This window comes from Osmerus eperlanus, chromosome 18 (genome assembly GCF_963692335.1).
Source record: "Osmerus eperlanus chromosome 18, fOsmEpe2.1, whole genome shotgun sequence".
In the NCBI taxonomy this organism is placed as follows: domain Eukaryota; kingdom Metazoa; phylum Chordata; class Actinopteri; order Osmeriformes; family Osmeridae; genus Osmerus; species Osmerus eperlanus.
Genome location: NC_085035.1, coordinates 7,420,186 through 7,442,922, shown reverse-complemented (window position 1 = coordinate 7,442,922; position 22,737 = coordinate 7,420,186). Strand labels below are relative to the sequence as shown.

Here is a 22,737-nt window from a genome sequence, read left to right as displayed (position 1 = left end):
AACCTAAAACCTAGATTCTAGGTTAGAAATGTTGACAATGACCAACAGTTGCTACGTTACAAGAAACAAGGAACCAATCCGATTGGCCAACGCTCTTCACTGTTCCACTGTTCAAACTTTTTTCTGTTTCTACATCTTTCAATTATTAATACTTTTCAGAATGGGTTTTATTCGCCAAGAAACATCACACAGACAAGGAATTTAATGTGGCAGGAAGGTGCACACATTAAACATATAAGAATCTTAAATAAGAAGTGTACAAGTCTAACTAATACTAAGGGTTTAAAAATGTAAAAGGTTTAGAATGAAATAAAATGGCTCTAACATAACGCTTTAACATTTATGAAATTAAATAAGATACCCTTTTCATCATTATTTTTTCTCCTTTTTCAACCGTGAGAAAATATTGCAATGCATAACAATGACAGGTTTCAAAGCAACACTTTTTTTCACCTTCATACTGCTGACATACTTTTGTCTGCTATGATATTGATAACTGTTATCCAATATACTCTTCATCACTATATTTGCTCATTTTTCTAACTTCAAACTTGTTTCTGTTTCTCAATCTTTCATTCTTTAATACTTTTAACGCTTAAAAATGTATGAAAGTCAATAAGATACTCTTTTCATCACTGTTTTTTCTCAATTTTCAACTGTAAGAAAATATCGCAATGCATAACAATGACAGATATACTTTTAACACTTTTTCTCACCATTTTGTTTTTAAAGCACATACCTCTTTAAAGATGTTTGTAAAACCTTCACTATTCAAGCCATCAAAACAATCGTTTCAACTACTTTCAGCAAACACACATTTTCTTCAGGAAATGTACCTTTCTAGTTACTTTTGTTACTTCAACCCCTCGCTGCTAGCTTGCTAATTTTAGAATAAGGTACTGTTGCTCTGTTAATCAAATCCGTTAATATAAGATTGTACAGTACAGTAGAACTAGCAAGCCCAAGGCTAATCTCAAATGAACTAGGCTACAGTACTACAGTACAGCAGTACAGTAAATGGTAAAAAGGGTAAATGGACAGCTTTTATATTACCTTGCGAGCCTTTCTACCCCCTGAGCCATGGCATAACATACTCACATGCAGGGATGAAGCTTCGCAAGTTAAATTGTTAACTCATTGGCACTTTAGTTAATTTAAGGTGCAACTGTAACCCACTTTCAAATAGCTACTTTACACTAGCTAGCTACCACAACTACGTCAGTTAACAACCGTTGTTGAGTACGAAATTGCGCGTCACTGTCATTATTTCACAGGCAAATGTTCTTTTCGCAAACACTAAATTTGATTAGAAATGTTTACAATATAAAAACTTTATTATGTTTTTCTAAAACAAACTCACAAAAACAAATCTTACATTGTACAAAAAAAAGTGAAAACAATTAAAGCTGTAAAGTTTGCAAAGTAATTCGTATAAAATGTTTTATGAAAACACCACATTCAACATCTGAAACGACTGACTCAAAAGGACAGAGATTACATTTAAAACATCGCCAGTGTATAAAATACAAACGTATGAACAGTTCAAAACAATGGAAGAATATGGAAACAAACCAGAAACTCTCCTTATTTCATACAGGAAAAATAAATAAGGCATTTATGTCCATCTGCGTAATTTGGTGATTCAATAAATTAAAAAGTGAGAGACACGAGCCGCTGTTCAATGAGAGAATGTATTCAACTCTGTCACATTGTTGTAATAGCCTACAGTGATTAATCAACATTCATATTGGATTTCATATTCAATACCATGTATTTACATTTTCACATTCTATGGCCTATATAACAATTTTTAAAAAATCTAGACATATATCCAATTAGATAAAATTTACAGATTGTTAAACTAACTTTATTTTCATAAATTCTTGCCATTACTTAGAAGTGCACTGCCTTCGTAATGAATTGTAGGGCCCGGACACAATCAATCTCAGCTGCTAGCAACCAGATTTGTAAAATTAATTATATTCCTAAATCTGTTAAAACTTGGCAGGCAATAACAATTGAAGAGCATACTCAGCTCTTCAAAAATGAACATTGTGTAATAAACGCTGCCCTCGATTAGGCTAATCGCTGCAGCAAAAAAATCAGAAAACGGTTATTTTATTGGTTAAATTAAAACACAGTATTTATTACACAAGTAGCCTAAATCACAAGTGTACAATCTAAAATGTAATTCGCCACTCACAAATTCGCCTTCATCAACCCCAAGTTTGCGTGCTACAGATCTGTTGCTGCTGGTGAGTGCTTTCTGCACAGTTTTATGTTTGAAAGTTAAAGTGTAAGAACGTTTCGGCATGCTGCTTCAGATTTCTACACAGTGTAGACACGCACGGCTTCAATTTTACACTAGACTTTGCCCTCCTTATCTATTATTTGTCTATGGCGTCACTGCAGCTACAATTCACTAAATCTCTCTAACTAATTAAACGCCGCCCTCGAATAAACGCCGCACCAAAAATAAACATTGTGTTATAAACGCTGCAGCGTTAAAATCGAAGAAATACGGTATGTTTCAGATATGTATTTTCCTAATAAGGTTTTACTTTTTGATTTGCAATTGCTACATATGACAATTCATCCCAAAGGTTTGGGCAAATATACATTCAGTTAAGTTAAACATTGGAGTTTTTAGAAGAGGTGTGTCCAGGCAATTACACATGTGAAAGAGTCATGATTTACAAACTGTATCCATGTATAAAATTTAAGCTGACATTTAGACAAATATAAAAAAAGAAATTGCCCTGATGCTTCTAAATCATATGTTTCCAGTTCAAGAAGAACAACGCAATCCATCTTTGGAATCAAATTTGTGGACACGTTTTTTTCTCCCCAAATCCAAAAGGTAATAACTGAACAAACCTAGTCATATGCTGTCTCTTAGACAACTACTGAAATGACCCATGAAGTAACGTGTGATCAATTTAATAACCTAATTTAAGTGGTTGGTTTCCTGATTTAAAGCTTATAATGCCAAACCAGACATTCACACATTCTGAACAAACCCAATTACATTCTGTTAAGTACCTTATCATTGTTCATTAAAAAGGCACACTCACTTTTAGTACTTATAATTGTAAAAAAAAAAAAAAACACCCCATTCTTAAAACACTGCATTTCCTTACTTGGTGAATGTCACACAGCTCTTTTTAACATGAAGTCATGTGAGCACTTTAAGGTGTGCACTTAGAAGTTGTTAACTTCAGGGCGCCTTTGCTGTGTAGCATTTTCAGAGTTTTGAACTCAAGAGGCATCCTGTGAGGACCTGCATTGGAGAAGTATCGATATTTCAGCATATCGTAGTAGTGGTACTTCACCAGATTTCCATTTCCGTCCCTTGGAAAAGGCCAAAATCCGTATAGGTGAATCTCATTGCAGAAGCGAGTGGCCAAAGTGTACATCAACAGTCCAGTACTGGGTCGTTTTATATTGATCTTATTAGTCAACCAGTACCTAGAAAACAAGAACGAATAGTTATGCTTTGCAGAGGTTTCACAAGATACGTTCAATAATACAAAAGGGATACACACACATGCAGACTATGATACACAGTATGTACGTAGTAAATTCATCCATCAACTTATTTAGTTGCAGGGGCGTAGTTTTTTTTGTTTGTTGCTTTTTTCTAGTAACTGAGGATGCGGCCGTAAACTATAACTTAAGTAAAAAGTGGGGGAACAGATTTGCAGTTTTCAAAAAGTGGATGTTAGATGAAGTGAATGTATAATGAAATCAACACCCCTGATTTGTAGTGACAATACAATCAAAATCATATGTGGATAATACGTAGGGTCTTATTTTGGGATGGAACAGAAGATCATACTGGCAATTTAATGGATTGACATTTTTTTGTGCTCAAGGTTTAGATTCAAGTTTAAGGCTGATATTCTGTCTTCTCTGAGGACTGACATCAAGAACAAACGGAAAATTCAAGTGAGCCTCATAGCAATTCATCAATTAAAGAACGATCCATAGTATTCAGATGGTGACGAGACTAGTTGAGGGGGAGGTACACCAACATGGAATAAACTTTTTTCCTGTGCACATGTTACTATGAAATAACATTTATTTATGTAATAGGAAGTCCCAACAAACAGGGAAATTAAGATATGTGTATATATAGTGACTGTGAACCTGCAAGCCGTATCACACTTCAACCAAACTATATTTAGCGCTGTGGCTGGGAGTCAGTTAGATGTTATTGAAAGAGCATGGTGATTGGCTGCTATGGCAACCAACAAGGACATTGAAGGTGCCCGGGAAAGACAGACCAGGGCCCAAGGTTGCCATAGCTGGGCTAAAGATTAGCAAATGCCAATGAACTAATCAATCAATACAATTCTTGAGCTACATGTAGGCTATACCAGAAGCGACCTCCAAAATGATCATGCCATCATGCTCAATCTGTGTTCAGTACAATCATGACAGCAATTCAAAGTCAGGGTCTTTGATGACTTGGAATATCACAGTACGAGTGCTGGGATCAGCCCTCAATCCCCATGTAATCTCATGTATACAGCTGATCCCAGATCAACAGTACAATACATTCTGTAACTATAGACTGTCATTTGAAAGACATTACCATCTTGACGTTATTTTATATTTTCATTCTAGCTTCTTCAGAGGAATTTTGTATACTTTATGTATACTGTTAAACTTGTGTGAGCATACGCCAACAGAAACGGTGCACATTGGGCAAGCACGAGGAACAGCTGGCTAAATGCGGGAGATATAATCACAGGGTTGTCCTCTCCCATGCTGGGCTGGTGCCATCGTGCAGGAACACAGCAGGTAGCTAGTGACCCTCCACGCACAAACTCCTACCCATTTGATTGGAGTGCAATAACCCTCTCCCCTGGCTACCCCAAATTCAGTATGTATGTGCATTGGTTTGCACTCCCTTTGAGTGTTCATACTTTATTTGCAGGGTTATGCTAAATTGTTGTAATAGGAGGTGAACATGAACGTGACATGAACAAAACAGAGGTCATCTTTGTATAGTTTTTCAACTTGATATAAATGCTGTTTAGGAAGTCTTTATGCCACTTTCATACTGTGCTGTAGAACCAACCTTGTTTGGGTATTGATAGTGTACGTATGTTTTCAAATCCTTAGTATTTTTCATATGTGTACACAGTATTCTGTGTAGTAACGTGCACAGCTCAGAACTCACCCTCGGACTGCATGTACCAGTCTGAGGGACGGGTAAGCCGTCTTCACCCTCAGCTTGCGCTTGATGATAAGCTCATTGACGCACTCCACATGCTTCTCACCGCCCTTCACCATGAAGGCGGGAATCCAGAGAACACTGTTGTTAAGCATCCGCAGGCGCTGGACGAAGCGTTCAGCGTCACTGACATTCTTCAGGCCACCATAGGCCCGCTGGATGACCGATGGATTCATAGTGGTGAAATCAGACCTCACGCCCACGTCGTCAGCATACTCAGTCAACGGCGCAAGGTTGCATCTAAGGCCAGTTGAGCAGGCAGAAGAGATAGATGAAAAGGAATATAGGGAAATGGCAAGAAAGCAAAAAGCCGCCAACAGCATCATCTTAAAACCTTTGCTGCATCTCATAGCAAGTAAGCAAACTCAATTTACAGTGAGTCTACAAAGTTACTTCAACATAGAGTTAAATTGCATACATGTCTTTTTTATCTGTGACCGATTAACCCATTAAATCTACAATTATCCATTGCTTTCCTTCCATTCGGTCTCGGACACGCAAAATCTTTCTAAGGGCCATCAGGCTTCTGAATGGGACATTGATATGGACATTGATAAACTGTCGACACTCACACTAGACATTTTCAGCTACTGGTTGCAATATCAGCAATATTGCACTAATTGTACCCTACATCTTTAGGTTAGTATAGGTTATTATGTGTATTAGAGGTTGAGTATACTGTATTATATATTATTCTGTATATTTAGGAGGTCTATAATATTATATTTTAGCTCATCATAGGTGTAACCTATTGTACCTGAGTACTTATGTCATGTTATGGCCGGTTGCTTTGCGATGTCTTGTCCTAAGAATTTCAGTCCCCAGTCTGACCTTGAGTTGTTCTGTGCATCTGACAATAAACGACTTGAACTTAAACTTCCTGCCACTGACTTTGGTTTGTGGTTCATAACAGTTGTTACTCTGCTTTACATTTGTTCAATGAATGAACATTATGGCGTCATCATTTCACACGTGGAGATATTAACTCATTCAACTTTTTACAAAAGTTAACTGCGTGTGCAGTTAAGTGAAATTCTGCTCGAGGAGTGGAGTGTGTGTTTTTGTGTGTCTGTACAAAGAGGAGCCAGACGGGGATCTTTAAACACAAGCAACACAACGACCAGCAAAAGAAAAACGATATTTTCTAATTTTACATCGTAGTCAAAATTATAGCGATATTATCGCTAATATTCGATATATCGCCAAGCCCTAGTCTCAGAGAGTGATTCGTTCATTTTCTCGTGGCTGCGCATCGGGACTGTTGCGGCTAAGTAGAGGTAACAGAAATTATTTGTTCATCTCCCGACTGTGTCTTCGGGTACGAGTCTTTGGATAATTGTTTCAGGAAGAAATCTTAATGCATCTAAACCAGCCAAGATAAAATAAGTAGAATAGAAGGAAATAGCACATGTATGGCAGATAATATTTAAAAAAGAAAAACTCACGCATTAAATACAATACATCATGACAGTTTGTATGACTTGAAATGGTCATTCATTATCACACTAGATTTAATTATCACGGCAATGTGATACGTGAGGGCTCCACTGCACTGAACTGTAAGTAAAGTTTAAAAAAAGTAAAGTTAAAAAAAGTAAAAATGATAAAACCTGTAATTATTACTTGTGAACGAATATCATTCACGTCTCATTTAACCTAGTAGTCACGCGAAAGTGAATGAGGTAAACAAATCCTTTCCGTTTCCTCTTCTGAGCCTATGCAGGTTACGTGAAAAATGATCCAAAGACTCGTACCCGAACGACCGGGGGGGCGCAGACGGCCAAACCTTGCCAGTATTCTGCTAGCCAGAAAAAGGAATTGACCAACAACGGACGGTTATGACGGTACAACATTTTTTTCAACGACTACATTGCTGAAGGACACTTAAGGGATAAGGATTTTTTGGTAGGGGAAACACTGATCTTTCTTGCTCGCCTCAGGGTCCTAGAGATGTACATGTCCTCGAGGGAAGGAAGATTGCAGCCGATTACCATCTCAACAGCGCGGATGATACACTGCAGTCTGCTCTTGTCCTGGGCAGTGGTGTACCAGATGGAGATGGAGGAGGCAAATATAAACTCAATGATGGCTGTGTAGAAGTGCACCATCATTGTCTTTGGCAGGTTGAATTTCTTCAGCTGCTGCAGGAAGTACATCTTCTGTTGTGCTTTCTTGGTGTGGGAGCTGATGTTCAGTTCCCACTTGAGGTCCTGGGAGAGGATAGTGCCCAGGAAGCGAAGGACTCCACAGTGTTGACTGGGGAGTCGCACAGGGTGATGGCAGGGCTCGATATTAACTTTTTGAGGCACTTTTCCTTTGGACAAGTACATTAACGTTTCACTTGTCCATGTACAAAAGTCACTTGTCCGGGTAAAGATTTATCATATTATAAAAAAAATGTTTAGTGTTGACGTTAGATAGCTAGCGTCGGCATCTGTGTACCTAGCAAGCATTAGCAGCATTTGTATCAGTTAAATGTACGTAATTAAATATAAGCTAATATTCAACTGTAAAGTATACACCTTTAAAGGATCCCTTGGTAAATCAGCCTCTGCCGGGCAGAAAGTGAAATTGTAGAAAGAAAAAAAACACACCAACTTTTAGTGGCAAAATCCATTGTTATGTCTACAAAATTATTTTAGATATAGTATAAATTTAGCTAGCTTGCAAATACTGAGGATAGCCTACCCAGAGCCATACAAAAAGAGAGTTGCTACACACTTTGGTCTCGCCGACACGTGATCACGTGGTTCAAGTAGCTCGCTGTAGTTCCAAAAAACCCACTGCTGTCAACCTGTTTGAATGGTTTTCGAATAGGCTGGCTTACGGAAGTCGCTTTCTCAGGCAAATGACGAAAGAAACAGGCTCGGTTAAAGAAATCCGAGATCTTCAGCAGGCTCGTATCTACAAAAAGCAGTCCTCCCTGACATTTTTGGTGTAGAATGGAGTGAAATGTAACATTGTGAACACACTCACTGCCAGTGAGTGACCCGAGTCTGACTGAGGCTAACATCAAAACAGTGTAACGGGGGACCAAGACATAGCTGCTGCCCTAAGACTATGCAGGAGACGCATTCTCACTCAAATTCCAAGACTTTCGTGACCCAAATCAACATTTGGATGCGACAGATCAATGGGGAAATCGCTTTCCCTCTTAAAGGCTGTCCTTCTCAACCTTTTTGGTGCAGAATTCACCAAGATGAAATTGTGTATAAAGAGAGCTCCTACACTATTATTTTAGAATGCAATGACTGAGCGTCCTAAATCCATACTGATTATGAAAAGGTGTTCCACATTCTGTCCTTATGTAAATAGTGTGTTTGTTTGACTAATTATGCACATCTGAATTTATATATTATCGAAGTTCAAAATAACAAGTGTGGATAGCTAATATGTCATCTCCCTCTTACATTAGCATAAAATGTTGTGATCCGCGTTACTGTACTACGGAGTCCCAACTCATTGTCATTTGTGCCAGGTGAATGAACTGACGAACTGGACACACGTCTCCTGCCTTTGTAAAACTACACATTGCAGACAAAATCAAGGGTTAGCTAACACTAACACCAGCTAACTTTTTGCTAGCTGTATATAAAATTTCACTGGGTCTTGCAGCTGTTTGATTGACTGAAATAATTATGAAATGTTATGTTCTACTAGCCATTTGCCTACTTTAGCAAGTCACAATATTTCCAAGCCCTGATAGTGTAACTGAGACGACACAGTAAATAATTCCTATTTTAAGTAATAAGCCCCCGTTCAAGTGTTGAGCATTAAATTAGCTGCAAGCCTGTAGATATCTTGGGACAAAGCCACTTTTTTGTGTTTTGCTAATGCAGAATTTGGTCAAATAAAAAGAAACGGAATGAGTGGCACATAACGTGAAGTAACATGGCATTTTATTTTGTTTGAGTTTTAACTTGTCCAGTGGGGCAAGTAAATTTCTCCTCTACTTGCCCTACAAAAAAATCCACTTGTCCCGGACAAGCCTTAATGTCGAGCCCTGGTGGTGGGGCTGAGTGGGGCTGTATTCTTCCTGAAGTCTACAACCATCTCCACTGTCTTAAGAGCATTGAGCTCCAAGTTGTTCTGTCTGCACCAGGTCACCAGGTTGTCAGCTTCCCACCTATAGTCAGACTCATCCCCACCAGAGATAAGCCCAATGAGGGTGGTGTCGTCCGCAAACTTCAGAAGTTTTACGGACTGATGACTGGAGGTTCAGCAGTTGGTGTACAGGGAGAAGAGCAGAGGGGAAAGGACTCAGCCCTGAGGAGATCCGGTGCTGATGGACCGGGAGTCAGAGACATGTGTTCCCAGCTTCACGCACGGCTTCCTGTCAGACAGGAAGTCTGTGATCCACCTACTGGGGAGTCTGGCATGTGCAGCTGGGAGAGCTTGTCCTGAGGCAGAGCTGGGATGATGGTGTTGAAAGCAGAGCTGAAGTCCACAAACAGGGTCCTGACGTAGGATGCCGGGGAGTCCAGGTGCTGGAGGGTGAAGTGGAGGGGTTTACTGCATCATCTACAGACCTGTTGACTCTGTAGGCAAACTGCAGGGGGTCCAGAAGAGGGTCTGGGATGGATTTGAGGTGTGCCAGCACCAGGCACTCAAAATACTTCATTTCTATGGAGGTCAGGGCAACGGATCTGTAGTCATTAAGTCCTGTTGGCCTTGGCTTTTTGGGCACTGGGATGATGGTGGAGGACTTGAGACATGTCTCCAGGGAGGTGTTAAAGATGTTGGTGAACACCGGGGACAATGTTCAGGTCGTTGGCCAGGCAAGAATCGTTGATGGAGTGGGGGGCTCTGGGTTTGTAGTTGGTGATCTTCCTGAGCCCTCTCCAGACAGAAGTAGAGTTGTTAGCTGAGAAATTGTGTCTTAGGGTGCTTTCACACCTATAGTCCGTTTGCTTGGTCCGAATCAGTGGATGAGTTGCTACTTTGTTGAATTTTTCATTAGGTCCGGTTAATGTTCACACGGTCCTGTGTTAAGCAAACCAACATTTGTAAAAAAAAAAACAATGACACACAGTCGTTTATCTATCCTACAGAAAATCTGAGGGAAAATCACTTCCTGTCAATCACATTGTCACGAACAACAATGGAGCAACAGCAGCGTATTGCGATAGGCCCCTACTATCTTTAATTGTTATGATTTGGTGTTGCACGACCAAGTTTTTTGGGTTGCTAGTTGGTCTTGTACCCAGGATTATATCAAGCCATGGGAATACATTTTTCCCATCCCCCGAGCTACCATTTTCCATAAAACATCACACCCTTATGTATTGCTGCCTAAGTTTTTGAGCACTTGAACAGACATCTGCGTGATAAGAACAACCTAAAATGACAGAAACCATGCATGTTTTTTTGGTTTGGCTCATGCCCCATACTAGGGCTGGGCGATATGGGTAAAAAATTATCGATACCGATATTTATATTTCCATTTGATAACGATAATTAAGACAATAGACCACAGATCCGTAGTAGTAGCAAAATAAGTCTCTTCCTCAACTTTTTCCCTACACTCGGCATAAAGTTTAGGCAGTGCGGTGTGAGAGAAATATTTGCGGCCAGGGAGCACGTACCTGGGGTCAAGTAATTAAAGCTTTTTAAAACCTTGCTTTTTATCAATACCTTGGCGCAAACTCACACTTTCTGCATGTTCCAACGAGTGATTTTGCTTCAGCTGGTAAAAAAGGTTTCTTATATACTAGTATTATAATTGGACCAATATGCTGTTCTTATTGGTCCAGAGACATTCTAAGAAGTCCGCAAAACCAGACCTCTCCAAAGGTCCGCAAACGATTTACGGACCTAGCAAGGGTTGCCTTGGAGATGTTAACATGACGTCTGCTCCATATTTGTCGGGTTTGATTTGGGATTTTCCCACGTATTGTTGTAGTATATAAGAAACCAAATATGGACTTTGACAGGTCTGCAAACGCTTTGTCGAGGTTAACAAACGTTTTAACTAATCTCTGCTTACAAAGGCGTTTGTAGACCATATTTGCAGTTTGTAGTATTACCAGACTTGGTATCCACCTGTTTGTTTACTACACAATTTGCACCGAACATTGCTCTGCTGTTTGTCGGATTTCAAAAAGCCAAACCACTTCCAAATAACTGAAGAAGACGAACCCTTTTTATCAATAATTTCTTCATTGGAAGTTGCTCCCTCGCCATGGCTATCGCTGCCACTGTTTTTGGCAATAAGACTCATTTTCCACGGTTAACATTAGCTACTCCACTCGAGGTCCTCAGTATATTTTAGTGAGCGTAGGCTACTATTTCTCCGCAACTTCCTGCTGCATCACAGAAATTAATGGACTGCTGTTCCTAATTATTCTCTATCGACATTATCGATATTATTGAAACTGAATTAATGTTACGATATCTTTATTGAGGGAAGTCATTACTTCGATAATTTTTTTTATCGATTTATCGCCCAGCCCTACCCCATACGCTAACATGCAAGGGGTGGGACTTTTGACCTATACTGCAGCCAGCCACCAGGGAGCGATCAAGATGTTTTGGCTTCGCTTTTGGGGAGCTGTGATGCCGTCCATTATTTTTACAGTCTATGGTCCACACATATTACTGCTTCGTGTTACTCAGTCACAGATAATTATGTATAACACATAAACCAGTATGTAACTTCCATAAATAAACGATAAGTGTCAGGTGAATTCAACTCAAACCATTCAAGTATCTTTTTAAGTAGGCCTGAGCAAGAGAGAAAACTAAATGTCTAACTACTGTAATGGATTATTTTATAGGAGCACTTGACAGCATTTCACAATTGAATGCAGGCTGAAACAGCAAACTCAAGACAACCTGTTAAGGCATATGGGGGAGTCATTTGAACCCAGCTTCTGGACATTTTTATTTAAGGGCTGACCCAATATCTGCCTGACAGTCATTGGAAATGACTGCTAATCTTACCATTACTGTGGCTTGTTTTAAATTAATGCAGGTGTTACACAACACCTTGAAAAATGACATTCCTTCTATTGCTCATTCAAGCCAAACCGATTCCTGTGGAATGTAAAAAAAAACTAGAACTAGAAGTAGGACGTTGTCAGGAAGTACTAGTCTTGACTAACTAATTAAGACTAAAGGCATCTGCCTGGCTCATTTTCAAGCGTCTCAATAGCTCCACTGCCAGTCGCAGAGGATCAGGCACAAAACCCTGACCAGAGGCGCCCCAATGGCTCACCGGTCGAGTGCACATATCATGTAGGCTAAGACATTGCAGCAAGAGCGTGGGTTAGAATTCAGCCCAGACAATTTCCTGCATCTCCTCCCCCTTCTCTCTCTTCACTGTATTCTTTCCCATTAAAGCAAAAAGGGCCTGAAAATATATTTAAATAAAACAAAACCCTGACCCTTACCTACGTTGTGGCTACTGTAACATGCATTCATCCAGCCGTACACACCGACTCAGGGCTTTGCTCTGTGACGTGGTCCCATGACCCCTGCACAGAGAAAGAGGGGTCCTCACACTCCTACCATGTGGTGCTTCTCCTTCCGTGCTCCACAGTGGAGGAACAATCTACCCATTTCTACCATTCTTCCAACAAGGTCTCAAGACACATTTCTTCAAGCTCCACCTGGACTAACTACTACAAAAGCATCTTAGCAGTGCATTACTTTTGTAATACCTGTAAATGTGTCTTTTCTTGACATTTATATTTGAGATCCTGTTGTAACACCCTTGTAAGAGACAGCACCCATTAAATTGTGTAGTGTTGCACTTCAGATTATAACCAAAACAATTCTGCACTGTACTATGTAATATTGTACTTGATATTATTAATATTGTTGCAATATGCCTGGTAGCTGTGATGTAGTTACTTTGCACTGTGCCTGGATATCAATCCTTGACTCTGAACACCAAAATACTTTGAGAACTATGCACTTCTGAACCTTGACTTTCTGCCATACTTTCTATATGCTCTATTTGTATGTTGGTCTGAATAAAAGAGTCTGATAAAATCAATAAACGTAAATACAGCAACTAAATACAGAGATAGTTTAAAAAGAAGAAGTACCGTATGACAAAATCATGGCTGTCAATTTCCTTCCCGCAGCTGCTGTTGAGAAGAACACCAGAGTTGCCCACCACGGCACAAGTATTAAATCGCTTGTTTTTGAGCGGTGAGACTTCGGGTAGCAAACTGTGCAGTGTGTGTGAGACGTTCAGCGTCCGACGTCTGTCAAGGACATAATGTATGGTGTCCCCAGGTTTGAAACTGCTCTTCACTACAGAAACATCCCTCTCTGCATCCAGGAAACGAAGAATCTCCTTCCTGTAAAAATAGCACATAAAGCAGATTTGTGAGTTATCATCTAGATCTTTTGATCTTCATGTTTTACCAATGCATATCTTAACAAAAGGCATACTCCACATTTAACAGCTAAGCTATGTTTATTCATTATACCCTTAAAGTAGGCTATTCAAGTCTTGCTTTTCACATTTAGTTTGTGGTAAATCTCATTTAAATTAGAATACTTTAGATCAATCTACATACAATACCTTATAACGGCACATAAAAAAAAGCTTTAGAGGTTATTTGTTTTGTAACATTTATACTCAACAAGACCCTTTGCTATGACACTCCAAATTGAGTTCAGTTACTTGTCCTAGAGACATTTCAAAGATGATCAAAGGAAACGTCCACATGTGGCACTCACTGGCATGAAAGCCAAGCGTTACGCCTACCAGAACCCAGGTACCTTTCATCAGCTGGTCAATACCATCCCTATTATGAGGCACATGCTGATGAGGCACATGCTGTGGGTATGTTTATTTGAATGAAGTTATTAATGGAGCTAAATATAGAGAAATCAATGAAGAAAACCTGCTCCACAACACATCAACCTCAAAGATTTAACTGTCAGCATGACAAAAATCTGAAGCACACAGCCGAGATAATGTTTGAGTAGCTTTGAGACAAGCCTCTCAATGTCCTTGTGTAGTCCAGTCAAAGCCTGGACTGAATCCCTATAGTAGTGTCTCCCAGCAACAAAACTCATCACCCTGAGGAGCAGGCGCGGAACCAGAACATTCGGGGCTTAGCCCCAATCTAGGACATAGTCTGAGTATAATGTGATGCTAGATATAGACTCCGTTTTTGCACAAAATAGTTTAATGAGCTTTATGTAAAATAAACATTACGTTGGACACATTTTTATATTTGCTGAAAATTACAACGCTAATTTTCACCTAAAAGATTCTGGGGCTTTTGAGAAAACATTCAGGGCTGAAGCCGCTCCGCCCATGCTGAGGAGAGCAAATCTCTGATGTATCAGCATACAATCAACAGATGAGCTGACACAGCAGCAGAAATGACATCTGATAGCTGTCCTGGACATGTACTATGTTACCAGAAGATAAAAATGTAAGCCCTAGTGACAGAGTCACAGTAAGGATGGCACTGGATGGTGTAGTGATCAATGACATCACTATGACATCACTACACCCCACAGAAAGTCTGTGACAAGACCTGGGGCCTCATGTATAAATGTTGCGTACGCACAAAAAGCTTGCGTACGCCGGTTTTCACGCACACGGGGTGATGTATAAAAATGTACTTGACGTGAGAATGTGCGGGCCGTCACGGAAACTTTTGAGCAGACGTGAGAATGTGCGGACCATCCGCAAAGTCTTGTCTGGCTCTATAACATGGCGAATTCTAACTGAAAAGTGCAGAAACTCACCAAACATTACAAAATAAAGTTTCCACTACTACGTTTATGGCGTTGACTATTCAAAAACATAAAAATAAAAGTTTGATCATTAATGTGGATGATCACATCAAAATGCCAAAACGGGAAATGCTATATAGCCTTATGTTTAATCCGCCACCATTTAATAACTTCTGTTAAACTTGAGGGTGTCAAACGAACGACAAAATCACTCAGGAAATGCATGTCACGCTAACCCTATAGCTGCCATGCTGTTACGATGTGCCGCCACTCGTTTCTTCATTTAAAGTTTTACATCGGACCATTTCTTCTTAATTTCTGCCATGGTCCGGTTCTCTGAACCCACATCATTTATGGCCCTATAATAATAAATGATTTTATTTGTAAAGCACTTTACATTTAGCTAAATCTTAAAGTGCTACAGGTTAAAAACAAGAAAGGGCGCAAATAGTGACAGTTTTCCACTCCGCCGACTTTTGTCCCTAATACCCGATGACAGGCCGACAAACAGGACACATTTTCTCGCCTCCACCTCTGTTGTCAGAACCTCGAGCTCACGGTCACCGTATTTCTTCGAATAAATGCCACAGCGTTTATTAAATAACGTTTATAACGGCGTATATTCGAAGAAATACGGTAATTAAGACAAAGAAATGACCTCAGGAGCGCATTTATAGTCCATCTGCATATTCATTTATGGGAGGAGGCAAGGCGGGGTCAGTGGCTCGTTCACGTGCGGTCAATTTCACGTTTATTGTGATTTATAAGGTGCGCAAAGGTGCGCAGGACCTGGCGTACGACCGGTTTTATACATGTGAATATTTCTGTGCGTAGGTACTTTGAGTTTTGGCCGTACGCCATCTTCTGGTATGAAAGCTGCGCAATCCTTTATACATGAGGCCCCTGAAGACCGCAGTGTGCCAATGGTCCCCTATGCAATCTTGATTCAGGAACTGAAACTTCCCAAAACCAAATGTGCAGGTGGAAGAGGCATAGTGCTTGTGCTTTTACAAAGTACTGACAAAAGGGTTTGAATACAGTGATCCCTCGCCACTTCGCGGTTCACTTATCGCGGATTCGCTATTTCGCGGATTTTCATAATGCATTTTTTTTTTTTTTTTGGTGCATTGTGCTCTGCATTCTGATTCGCTAAAAACTCACTCCCGCTTCTTGTATCAAAACATGCTACGAATTGTGCTATCATTTTGTCGTCTCGTGCAGTTATGTGTACGTACATAAAACAGCTTGGCAAATTTACACCGCGGGCTTCAGAAGAAGAGAACACTGCAGAGCGCAGTCAGGATGCAGCGGCCCAGTCTGAAGAGCAGTGAAACGGCCTACACGTGAGTCACTGTATTTGTATACATGTAATAGTTGCTAATTGTAAAAAAAAAAAAAAGTTTTCTATTTCGCGGATGTCACTTATCGCGGGTCATTTTCGGAACGTAACCCCCGCGATAAACGAGGGATTACTGTACTTACATAAATTTGATATTTAGAGATCAAAACATATTTTCAAGTCATCAGTATGGGGTGAATAGATAAAAAAAAATACATATATATATATATATATATATATATAATACATTTTGTTTACAACAACAAAATATATATAATATAATATAGGGGCACATAAAGCATTGTAGCTTGTTTAGTGTAAAATCCCTTTAGTATTTGTTAATTTTTGAGCCCTGAGAACTTTTAAAATGAAAGTAGAGACAACTGTTTCTAGTGCTCAGTTTAAGAAGAGGCTTTGAAAGTCTTTTTGATGCGGGATTGAAAGAACCTCTCATCTTTTCTCAAAATCCTAACACATTTGATTCTAAATCTGCAGTCACATTTTACATGTTGCAATTCATTTCATTCAAACTCCTGTTAAAAACATTCAATTGTGCTGAGAAAAACAACATTTGCAGCATCAATGCTAAGCAGAAGTCTAAAGATAGATAACACTGATTATTAAAAGAACCTGTAGCCATGGTATTTGAAACAGAATAAATGATGCATCAGTGCTTCACCATTAATCTGAAAACTGAAAACAAATATGTGGCCTACATTACTCAAAGTGAGTCAAATAGCAATTTTTTTATTGGTTCTGTCAGTATGACAAACAAAACTGCATCAAAACCAATTCGTGAAAAGGCTAAATTAGCAAAAGGCTTGTGTAATGACGTTTTGCTGTTTGAGCATTCGGACATCTTTCTCCAAGGAGTATTATACTGCAGCCCTACTTAGAAAATCCCCTAGACAAGAGAGGAACGAAGGGGCAGGCTGCTATTCTTAGCATACAGAGCACATTTCCTCAACAAAAAAAATGTCTCCTCACCACAAAACGAGGCACACCAGTATGAGCTGTAATGTCAAGACCCTATTTGGTGTGTCCCTGATAGAGGTCAGTGGAGTGACCTCACCAGAGACAGACACTTGTCTGTGTAATTGGACAGGATCGAGAGAAACAGAGGAACTATATATCTCTGGGCTGCAGTGAAAATTATGAATTGCACTTTTATATAGAAGTATTGTGGAGTATGCCAGTGTGACTTTCCATTTGTGATTTACACCAAATGGTACTCACTCTCCACACTAATAATATATGGCTTATAGGCTTGTGATACCCCCATGATTGTTTTAATCAAGCCCATTGGCTTGTCTTGATATCGCTGATGTATTATTAAAGATCCTGTAAAGTAAATTCCATGTTTTGCTTTTAAGTACATTATATATGTACGAAAGGAGTTCCTGAAAGCATGTGCAAAGGGCTAAACTTTGTCGCACTGAAATGTGGAGTTAGACCGAAGAACAGTTTCTCTTCCGTTTTCAGATCAGGTTTTAATGGGCGGAGCAAAAAAAACTACCCATCTACGTAATTTCGACCAATCTACGTCAGATCACTGAATGGCTCCTGCTGCTGTACTGTTATTGGGTGTGCTCAAGCCTTCGGCGAGAGCGCGCAGCTCATCTATATATCCATGGGCATACCATAAAGCAGAAAACCTAGCGTTTTTCCCAAGCCCCCACCCCTCGCCCCTCGGCTTGAAACAACGGCCCCGGTGGATGTAGGTGATATTGCATTTCTTGTTAGACTTCCGGCTCTTCCGGTCGTTTTTATTCTATTAACTCCAGGCAACATTTACAGAACTATCTCCCCCAATAATTTTTGTTCGATTCTCTAACCTGGCTCATACTACTAGCTTTTTCATATCATAGTTTTTCCTGATTTTTGCTAAGTTTGAAACCAATCCGAAATGGGTAAACTAGCACCCCATGTATTTGCTTACGTCAATAAAAGTTGCCTGCAAATGTGCTCGCGGATACTAACAGGGCACGAGCACAAAAGTTCACATTGGCCGATAGCCGATTTACCTGGAGGTGAAAGAAATAGCTTGAGTTGCCTGCCCTGTTGTAGCAAGTTCAGCAAATGGTTGTCACACATACATGAAATGTTGTTAATATAGTTTATTCCCGTTATTTTAAAACAGATTTGATTTTTCGTAAAAACGTTCTTGACATGATGGCAAATATTATATTATGTTAAGCGTGAGCATAGATTGTTGACATGTCTATCTGGAGCAAAGACGAAGATTAATACTTTAACTGATAACCACAATAGGAAATATATATATAGATATATATTTAAATAATATTAGTCTTGCCTTCAGAAGCTTTTGTTAAACGCACTCATTACTCTTTTTTTGATCGTGTCATCAAGCCAGACTGCTTTTGAGGGACAATGAAGGTCCTCAGTGACTCTAGTGACGTCTTGTATATAGTTCTGTTAATATGCCCCTTTCAAAGGCACATGTTCAATAAAGTAGACTATATTTTAGACACACTTCTCAATTTATTACATTATTACCAGGTCTTGTTAGATCACGTTATATCCATTAATAGGCGTTTGGTTTTGTAGGTTGAACATAGAATATAAAACACAGGCCACATTTCTACACTGATGTTAAATTGAAAGCAGTGTGAATTTTGTGGCATTTCGTTTGAATATAAAGTTGACAGTAAGCTATGGTAAGTCTGCATTATGGAAGATTTCTGTTACAAAAACAACTATTAAGCTTTCTTTGCCTGGCGAGAACAACAACGGAGCTAAGTGTTCATGTTAACAGTTTATTTAATCCGATACAATGCGTTGGAAATCATACTCATATCACAAAGAAAAAAAGCAACATATGTGATGAGTTCCATCTAGAATAGCCCTATAGCCTATTTCTAAAAACCAAGTGAAAGGAATACTATACAGTGACAGCATACATTTCCGTAAAGTTTGCATCATGTCTCTGATTCTTATCGGACTTGTACCCCATTCTTCCACTGCAATGCCTTAGCTCACACGCTCGCAACCATATACATCTATGCTCGCGACTGGTTGTCGCAAAGTATGACGTGTACAGCTAGTTGCAAGCGTGCACGAGGTCTCGGAGCTAGGGAAAAAAAGAGCCACTGTTTAAAGCTAGACCGGAAGAGTCGGAAGTGGAAAGATGGCGCGGTCCAGTTTCGTGCTCTCGCTTGCCTCACTGCGCCACTGAGCACTTTCCATAGAAATGAATGGGGACGCCATCTTGGAAGACAAAAGTTGCTTCCTCTAGTAATATTAACTCTATGGTTTTTCCCCAGGACAAATTCACAGGAAGCATCAGCGTCTCCTATTCGGAGACCTTAAGGAACAGTGTGAAATACCCCCAAAAAACAGTCAATCACCCCTTTAAATGTAAGAAATAAGCCTAAGTTTAGTCAAGGTAGTAGATGTGTACTTTGGTTCAGTGCCTAATCTACATAATATGGTGTATATGAAAGCAACAAAGTATTAGATTGACCCTGGCAATGTGTCACCCCACTCCCCTCAAGAGTCGGCTATGTACACAGTTTATGACAAGTATTGCTATAGACAGGGTTAATGAAGGAGTTGGGTTATTTTAGGCCCATGTCCCAACACACTGCTCTCCATCCCGCTACAAAAGACATTTACCTTTGCCAATGCGACCCACTCGAATCCAACATCAATAACACTAAAGGGGCATACTCACCTTATCATGACGACTAGCGATGAATTGACTCGCCATCCTTCAATGGAGTGCTGGGGAAAGGAAGGCACTCTCCTGTTGAAGCCTTTCTCTGAGCCGTTAACCATCAGTCTGAAAGTGCTAAATTCATTCTCCCTGAGAATTGTGAGTGGAGAAAAGAAGAGTTGTCAAGTCTGTGTCTTTAGCAAAACCTTATCTGAAACACTTTGACCTTTTTGAAATATAAACAGTTTTTAAGTGTACTCAATACAAGTTACATCAACGGTCCAGTCCCATGCAACTCTTGAGGTAAATTCAACACAGCTCATTTTCAACAATAACCGTCTTTTTGTATACAATTTTACATGCGGTAGTAGTGCTAAAATAAGGACTTCTCACACAATCTAATTCCATTCATTTTGATGGATTGACGACCGTTATTAAGGTATTGGTTATAACATAATTTACTAGCATCAAATGAGTAGTACCCTCATTCTATGTCAGAACTGGTTCTGTGGAATCTTTCATCCTGCTTCATTGTTTAAATGTTTTTGTGTATTCTTTAAAAGACTGCCACAGTTAATTTCAACTGTTTTTATTCCACTGTTGTCTTGCGGTCTATTGTCCTTGTTTGAGCTACACTTGGAGTCTTGGCATGCTCAGTTGTAATTCAAGTGCTTAATTTTCACATGAACTTTCTGGAGAGGGGAATTAAATTCATTACATAGTCACCCAGTATAACACAACCTTTTAAAACATATGTGTCTGGTGGTTGGAGTTGGACACCATTAACCTTACTTTTGAGTTTTTCTTCAACCCCTCATCCTTGCCCCGACATGCCAACCAATGCTTTGCCTCTGCCTCGGCCTGTCTTATGTTATCATAAAGATTAAACATGTGATACATAGCTTCTACAGCTTGATAGCAAATGTCAGTAGGCATTTGGTGAGCAATAATTCTTTTTAGATAAAAATCTCTTGTGAAGTACTTCAGCAGATATGTACAGTTCATGAGAGGAAATACCCCATTGTCTGATCAACACAAATACTGGAGATCTTGTTCTGCTTTATTAAACTTGCTAAACGTCTGACTGAATACAACTGTCTTCTAGATAAAAACATTTTATGGACTACTTTAAGTGAAATATATTTATATTATTATAATGGGACAATTTCATATGTCTAGATAATGCAAGCCAGAACTGCTCTGCTTAAAAAATATTTCTTCCTGTTTGTTTGTTTGTTTGACCTACTTTGTTAAAATGCTGAAGAGTGCTAAAGGGGAAACCACAGGCCTTACGTCTGAAAATGCTACTTTGACTGTTACCAGACAGAAACATAAACACACCTCAACACCTTCCTGTCTTTCATCCCCTAGTGCAAAAACAACCAAATGTCTAAGCAATTGTCACCATCACAACTGGACTTAATGCAAAAAAAAATAACTTTTTACACTGATACTGCATTTCATTCATGGGAAACCTCTCAACTGGAACATCAGTTTGAATGTTCTGGAGGATCTCATTCAGTTTGAATGTTCTGGAGGATCTCATTCAACTTGTTCATACACGATCTCTTTAAGATGTTCCTTGAAACAGTGTGACACGGGACAGAAATTCTAGTCTTTGGATCTCACGTGTTTTAATTGTAGCTACAAACTATTTTAACAAATCAGCTATTTAGAATTTGTGATTACTTGACTATTGAACTTTAAGTAGGTACTGTCTCTTAAAGTGTATATAGCTAGTAGGCCTGAGGATGTACAAAATAGTACACTGAGACCAATTCTTCAATGTGGTTTTGACTAAGATATAGCCCCAGTTTGTATGCCTGGCGGCTCTTGAAGGAGACACGGTCTCATAGAAGCACATTCAGAGAGGGAGATAATTTCGAAACTCCCCCACAAAAATGCACATATCAACATTTATTGTGTGATTATGTAGCTAACACGCACCTGGCAAAGAATTAACTATTAATACCGCCAATTGCGACTAAATATCAGTGTGACAGTGATTGCCTGTTCTGTCCAAACAAAGGAAAATAAGCACCCATCTCAATACAATTACTGGACCATAGCAGAAAAGTCAAAGTAAGACATTACAAGCAAGACATTACATAAATACAAAGTAATTCTTAAAAACAAAAGCAGTAAACTGGTTGTCTTCGACATGTCTATGGTAGACTAGAGAGGCACTGCCGCATGGTGGAATAATAGGCTACCTGTGTGTGTTCTATTGGCCGTATAATGGCAAAAGAACGTATCGTACCCATTGAGTCGAGCTTCCTGGTGTTCTTCACTTCTAGATATTTCTTTTGTCTTGTAGAAAATCAGAAGGATGCTTATAGTGCAAATAGTCCAACGTTTCCGCGTGAGACGCAACATCTCGGTATTAAAATCTTAACGATAGGTTAATTTAATAATTTCTTCATTGGCAAAACTGTTTTCCCCTCCAGTGCCCGGGCCAGTTCCTTCTGTTGCACGTATTTCCATTACTTGCTCAAATGCTCAGCAGCTGCACGCCATGCCCATCCTACAGAGCCCCATTTGTGATGGAAAAGCAGACTATCCAATCCCTTCACGCGCTTTTGTACATGCAAATATCCATCGCTGTATGAACCAATGGTGTTAAGGTGGGACGTCATCATTGACTTTTAGTTATGTTTGAGATCAGTAGCAGCCTGAGTGCGGCCAGACGGGAAATGTAACAGATACTAATTTATTTTTTCGATTTACTAAACCGGCGGTAGTAGAAAGATGGAAAAGGAACTGTCTGGCTGC

General features: G+C 39.5%; 1 protein-coding gene across 2 annotated transcripts; it reads right to left on the bottom strand.

The window, feature by feature from the left end:
- Positions 1 to 1,311: 1,311 nt before the first annotated feature.
- Positions 1,312 to 22,502, bottom strand: st8sia4 (ST8 alpha-N-acetyl-neuraminide alpha-2,8-sialyltransferase 4). Of its 2 annotated transcripts, none has more exons than XM_062484263.1 (5): positions 22,226 to 22,502; positions 19,984 to 20,115; positions 13,294 to 13,551; positions 5,189 to 5,482; positions 1,312 to 3,468 (listed from the first exon to the last, which is right to left on the bottom strand). In XM_062484263.1, exons 1-5 carry the CDS (start codon positions 22,339 to 22,341, stop codon positions 3,189 to 3,191), a joined length of 1,080 nt encoding a protein of 359 aa, XP_062340247.1. In that variant the 5' UTR covers positions 22,342 to 22,502; the 3' UTR covers positions 1,312 to 3,188. The 2 variants fall into 2 exon arrangements, with proteins under 2 accessions (XP_062340247.1, XP_062340248.1); XM_062484264.1 differs by lacking the exon at positions 1,312 to 3,468 and adding an exon at positions 12,634 to 12,717 and having other exon boundaries at positions 5,344 to 5,482.
- Positions 22,503 to 22,737: the final 235 nt, after the last annotated feature.